A 6,000-nucleotide genomic window follows, 5' to 3' on the forward strand; every position below is an offset into this window, starting at 1 on the left:
TGAAGTTATTATATTTCTGGACATATGCAGCACAACAAGGAAAACCAAGAACAATTCACCTCATAGACAGGAAGTGTTTGCTGGATACGCATCCATAGAAGTCAGACCTACGCAATATAATCTACACAATATAAGGAAGGTGGTCATAATGTTACGCCTGATTGGTGAACCTTTATTAGGCCTGGGGCCTGACAGTTGCCCCAGGCCTAATAAAGGTTCTCCCTATTAAACCGCCTCATCCTGAAGCCAGTTCAATAACCACACCCTCTCTGCTTCTCTTTCTCTGTCCTCCTCTGCTTTTCCTTATTCCCCGGAGCAGGCCCCAGTCCTACTGGCTGAGTCATTTCCAGTCTCTCCTGTACTGCTCAGAGAACAACCAGCTCGGTGCATTCTCAGAGGAGCTCCACAGTTGCAGCTGTCAGTATGAGCACAGCCCCTGTCAGCTGCCGCCGCCCTGCTCCGTCGGGGAAGGCTCGGCCTGCGCGGCGTGTGCACCAGACAACCACACCCGCTGCGGGAGCTGCAACCCGGGCTTTGCCCTGACGCAGGGGGGCTGCAGGGCTATGGTGGCCGACTCCACTGAGAACTACCTTGGGTTTGAGACGGACCTCCAGGATTTGGAGCTGGGCTACCTGCTGCAGAGAGCCGACCGCAGGCTAGAGGTATTTTCTTTTAGTCCTCTGTTTAATGATGTCAGGCATTAAAACAAGTCAACTCTGAGTGAACCTAAGAAAAATACAGAAAATTTAAGTTTCTTGCACATTGTAGAGATATAATTATAGAAAATGATAGTTTACCCATTTTCTTTCTGATGTGCTGGCCATTTGTAGTTTCAAACTACTGCTTTGTCAGAAGATATTATATAAAAGCCATAGTATAACTCAAAATCACTGTGTATCTTTTATAAATTCTTCCACTAAATGTATGTATTTGCTGTTTATGCATCTTACAGGTCCATGCAATCTTCATCAGCAACGACATGCGACTCAACAGCTGGTTTGACCCATCATGGAGAAAGAGGATGCTGCTGACGCTGAAGAGCAACAAGTACAAGTCCAACATGGTCCACATGCTGCTGGGAATATCCCTTCAGATCTGCCTTACAAAGAACAGCACGCTGGAGCCTGTCCTCACTCTCTACATCAACCCATTTGGAGGGAGCCACTCAGAGAGCTGGTACATCCCTGTCAACGAGAACAATTTCCCAGACTGGCAAGCCACCAAGCTGGACCTGCCGTTCGAGTGCTATAACTGGACTCTGACACTGGGCAACAAGTGGAAGACATTCTTTGAAACCATCCACATCTACCTTCGCAGCAGGATAAAGACTCAGAACGGGGTGAATGACAGCGTTTATTACGAGCCTTTGGAAATGACGGAGCCTGCTCGGAACCTGGGCTACATGAAGATCAACAGCATCCAGGTCTTTGGCTACAGCATGCACTTTGACCCGGAGGCCATCCGCGACTTGATCCTGCAGCTGGACTACCCATACACCCAAGGCTCCCAGGACACAGCCATGCTTCAGCTCTTGGAAATACGGGACCGGGTGAACCGGCTGTCCCCACCGGGTCAACAGAGGCTGGACCTGTTTGCCTGTCTTCTCCGGCACAGACTCAAACTGACCGCCAGCGAGGTGGTCCGCATTCATGCCTCCTTACAGGCCTTCAGCTCACGTCTGCCCAATTCGATGGATTATGAGACTACCAAATTGTGCAGTTAACAGCTGCTCTAAAGGAAACCCGGGCCATTTATGGAACAAGGAGAACTCCTGGACATAAGACGAGTGCCCTATGTGGTTCAGATGCTTATATGTGTGCTTGGTCTCTGTGGATTACCAAACTCTGTGGTTAATCAGGCGATGACCAGCTATGGACAGCTAAGGAATGTACTCATCTGGTTGTTTTCATTTTTGTTTTGTGACAACTACCTTCAGTGCTATATTATAAAGAATGGGCTGGATCAGTGAGGAAATGCACAACCGTTTCTCCAGAACAAACTCTTTAACAACAAGAATTCTACAGTAAGAAACTCCCAAGTACCGCTACTTAAAGTTGAACCATCCTGTTTCAATATGACTCTGCTCATTTATACTGTAAGTACTGACGCCAAGCGAATGGACATTTTATGGTGAAGATGGTACAGTCTGTTCGTTTGTAATTTTTATATGTTTCTTTGCTTTAGTGACAGTGCACTTTCCATGAAGACCAGAATACAGTGGTGTCAGTCAAGATTTTGTAGATAAATTGATATTAAAACATCATGTTATAACAGATTCCAGCTGTTGGAACCTTTTTTTTTTAAATAAATCTTTGGGTAAATGAATTACAGTTATGTTAATTCATATAATTAATGTATTCAGTGCAGTTACTCGTTGATGTCTTGCTTTATGCTGATCTTATTAAAACAGAAACTCACCCAGGGACCCCAAAACACACACACACACAAAAAAACTCAAACTCAGTGCACTGCATGTCCCTTTACTCCATTCTCAATACCAGGTCAGATAAACAAGCTGAAAGGGGCTATATTTAGTTTAGATTCATCAGTCTGCAGGATGCCAATCATTTTTGTTTAGTTTCTACAAACAGACCACATTGGATGCCGTTGATAGCTCCCAATGCACCATATTGATATAGTTTAATTTACATGAATTTATGGAATAGGCATCACTAGCACCAAATCATCACCACAGTCATGGGTCACGGAGGCAGCAAATAACTTTTGGGAAGCAGAGTTTGACCAAGAGATTATTCCATTAAGTTACATTAACATTGAGACATCTGCAGTCAGGCTGTCTCGTGTTAGCATTCATCTTAGTTAGCTCTGTAGTTCCAACTATTGTCTATTAGTAAATGGTAAATGGTCTAGTTTTTATATAGCACCTTTCTACCTACTGATACTCAAAGCGTTTTACAGTCAAAGGCACATTTACTCATCCGTTCACACATTCACACACCAGTGCCACACAATGGGAGCAACTGGAGTCTTGCTCAAGGACACTATGACATGTGGCACATTCCCTTTTGTCACCCACAAGCACCACTGTCCCTTCAAGTCAGCGTAAATCACCTCTGTTAGCTGCATCCAATGCAAAACGTCAACCTATACTGCATATATGTCCAGAATTATTGTAATGGCTAATTAAAGAATACTTATGTTTACCTATTGGTTTAGTATTGAAGAAGCAATTAACATGTTTAACGCCAACAAAGACAAACTAGCGTGAAATCAAAATGATACAGTTCAAACAGAATGGAATTGTGTATTCATGCTTATTTACAATTTTGCGCATGCATAGTCATCAAGTTAATTTCCTGACAAACAACAGCGCTACATACAGAGGTGCACGATACAAATTATTTCCTACAAGGTAGAGGTCTGTCACAGTATTTGAAGTCAGTGGAATTTTCCCACTCTTCCGTGTGTTGGTGGACATTTTAACCGACATATTTGGCTACAGTGGCCATGTTAGTGATTGGCACCTCACTTCTGCCCTATACATGTAACTACAACCTGGCTCCTTTGTCAAGACTTTTGACTTCCTCACACCAACAGATATGCTTGTGTATTGAGCTGTGAGCTCTGTCAGACAAGTCTTGAGTGCACAGCGGTGATCTGTGGTTGAACAGATCCAGCGTAGACACTGACAGAGGACAGCAGCTGCTGCTATTGTGCTGCCGACATGCTGCTTCCGCTGTGCGGCCAGTTTAGACAAGGTGATGGGACCAAACACCAATTAGCTCAGGCAGCACACAGCGCTTTCTGTTCAGCTCAAGTGCATAGAAAACCATTAGTAAACCGTGGCTGCAAGAAATGTCTGTGTGTGTTTGTGTCACTGTGTCAAGGCCCCTCGGTGAGAAGGAGGCAGCAAACAAGAGCTATTCTTTAAACATCTTTGCCGTCTTGTACAGACAGCGCTATTTCATTAAATGTAAGCAGGATTTTTGTCCTCTCTATCCTTAAATTAAATGTTAATCAGTGGCATGGTTGCACTTCAGCATCATCTTTTAGTTTAAAATTGTGCACTTCAGTTTTAAAGTGTGGAAATAAATAGGCACGTCTCCACCAACCTCGCCGTTTCAACAGCTCACCTAGAATGTCAGTATCCCCAACAGCATTTCCCGGTGAACCACACCAGAGAGAGTACATTCTGCATTGAACGACTCATCGCTGTGGAATTAGAAGTGGCTGCATTTCACAACACACACGGCACCAAACCAGCAGCATAAAGTTTGCTGGCTGGCTTTTTTTTTTTTTTTTTAGCTGCCTGTCGATCATGGCAGTGAGTTGCCAGATACTGTACATTTTTAATCGACACACAGCTTAGTAGCGCAGTGAAAACTACATTCGCAATACTCTGCAAGTCAAACTTTACTGCCTGCATGAATCAATTTTTCAGGCGCATAAAATCACAAAAAAAATCATGAGGCACGAATGTTTAATTTGAAACCTGTTGCCATCCAACATTAAAATGACAAATTCCTTCCATTAACCTCCTGTGACCCAAGTATTTGTTTGGAATGCATCTTGATTATTTTAAGCTAAGATTAAGATCTATAGGTATTTGGGTTTAATAGGACCTAAGAATAATACTAATTTAAAAAAGCATCATCTCTGAACTGGAAGTAGTTTTTGAAAATAAACAAATAAATATATAAAGTAGACACAGGGATTATTTCAGTAAATATTACATTTTTAGTCCCCAGTCTGTAAGAAATCCCAATCTCCTCAAATCACTACTTATCATTTGAGGACTTATCACTTATAACTTGAGAAGTTAATAAGCATAAGTAAACGTGTGTGGACCCCTTCATGGCCTGCGTCACTATGATGTCACGATGTTCGCTGGAGGCAAAACAGAGGGAATCTTAAGGCAAACACTGTCACTTGCTGTATTTTTGGCTGCCAAAAACAGAAAAATCAAAAACAATAACTTGAAGTTTTATCACATACCAGTCACTGCCAGTCGTAGACAACATTAGTTGTGCGTTTCAGGGGTGTCCAAGCAGAAGTTGCATTTACTACGATACCCTCCACAGTGGTTCCACTTACTTCCTGTAATATCTTTGTTGGAGAGGCTTCACTTGATGAAGACAGAACAGACTTTGTCTCCTCTGTGTCCTCCTTTGGTCAAATTGTCCATCCAGTGAGTGAGGTTGCAGGGGTCGGTGAATGTAGTCCCATTAGTCAGAGCCAACTTTATAAAACAACACTCACGTTCTTGGGGAGTGAGTGTATTAGGATATTCCCTAAAACATGCATTTTGCTCGTCCATTTTGCTAAAACAGTCGATTGAAATATGCTAACTGCTGTTTACAGGCTCATGTGTTGCATCCAGTTAAGCTCTGCCCCTCAAAAAATGTCACACTGTTTATAAATCGTGAAGGGGTCTATTGACCCTTCGCTACCAGTATATGGCAGACAAAAGTGTCTCCTTATATGAGGATAACAGGTCTAAATGAAGCAGAATAAGAAGCTGCCACAAACTTAAAACATAAGGTCCTCATATGAGGATGAGGGGTCTCAGGAGGTTAAATGTCAAGAAAAATTCAAGTTCAACTGTGTAGGATCGGTGTCAGTCATGAGCTGACTAAGGCTTTAGCTTTTCTCCCCTCACATAAAATACACCGATATCTCTATTATAATAATGATTTATTGGTGTTAAAGTGATACATAAACATATGGGCTTTTAGTTTACTTAATGATGAGAGGCTGTTGTGCCTCTGGATTGAAGGTCAAAGTTTCCGTCTGCATTATTAGCAGGTACAACATTCCACCTCTAATCTCTTGCCTACCGCGTACGTGCCTCGGCGACACCGGAGACCAAAGAGAACTCAAGCACCTGTGAAGGTTAACAGTCATCACCTCAATTTGTCTGCCCCTCCTCTCAACTCCCAAGTCGTGTCAAAAGCTACGCCGGACGAGGGCTGTACATGGATGAGCAGCGTCTGATGAGACGTGAGCGCTGGAATGTATTACCGAATGTCAGCATGTCTT

General features: G+C 43.0%; 1 protein-coding gene across 1 annotated transcript in view; it reads left to right on the forward strand.

Annotated features, from left to right (window-relative positions):
• LOC125009848 (BMP/retinoic acid-inducible neural-specific protein 3-like) overlaps positions 1–2,275 on the forward strand; it is a 53,717-nt gene extending 51,442 nt beyond the window's left edge. Inside the window, exons 8-9 of the mRNA XM_047588068.1 lie at positions 320–662; positions 953–2,275. Of these exons, the coding sequence (XP_047444024.1) occupies positions 320–662; positions 953–1,723 (1,114 nt within the window). The 3' untranslated portion in view covers positions 1,724–2,275. The remainder of the gene's footprint in view (positions 1–319; positions 663–952) is intronic.
• The last annotated feature ends 3,725 nt before the right edge of the window (positions 2,276–6,000 follow it).

The sequence above is a fragment of the Mugil cephalus genome, chromosome 6 (genome assembly GCF_022458985.1).
Source record: "Mugil cephalus isolate CIBA_MC_2020 chromosome 6, CIBA_Mcephalus_1.1, whole genome shotgun sequence".
Classification (NCBI taxonomy): domain Eukaryota; kingdom Metazoa; phylum Chordata; class Actinopteri; order Mugiliformes; family Mugilidae; genus Mugil; species Mugil cephalus.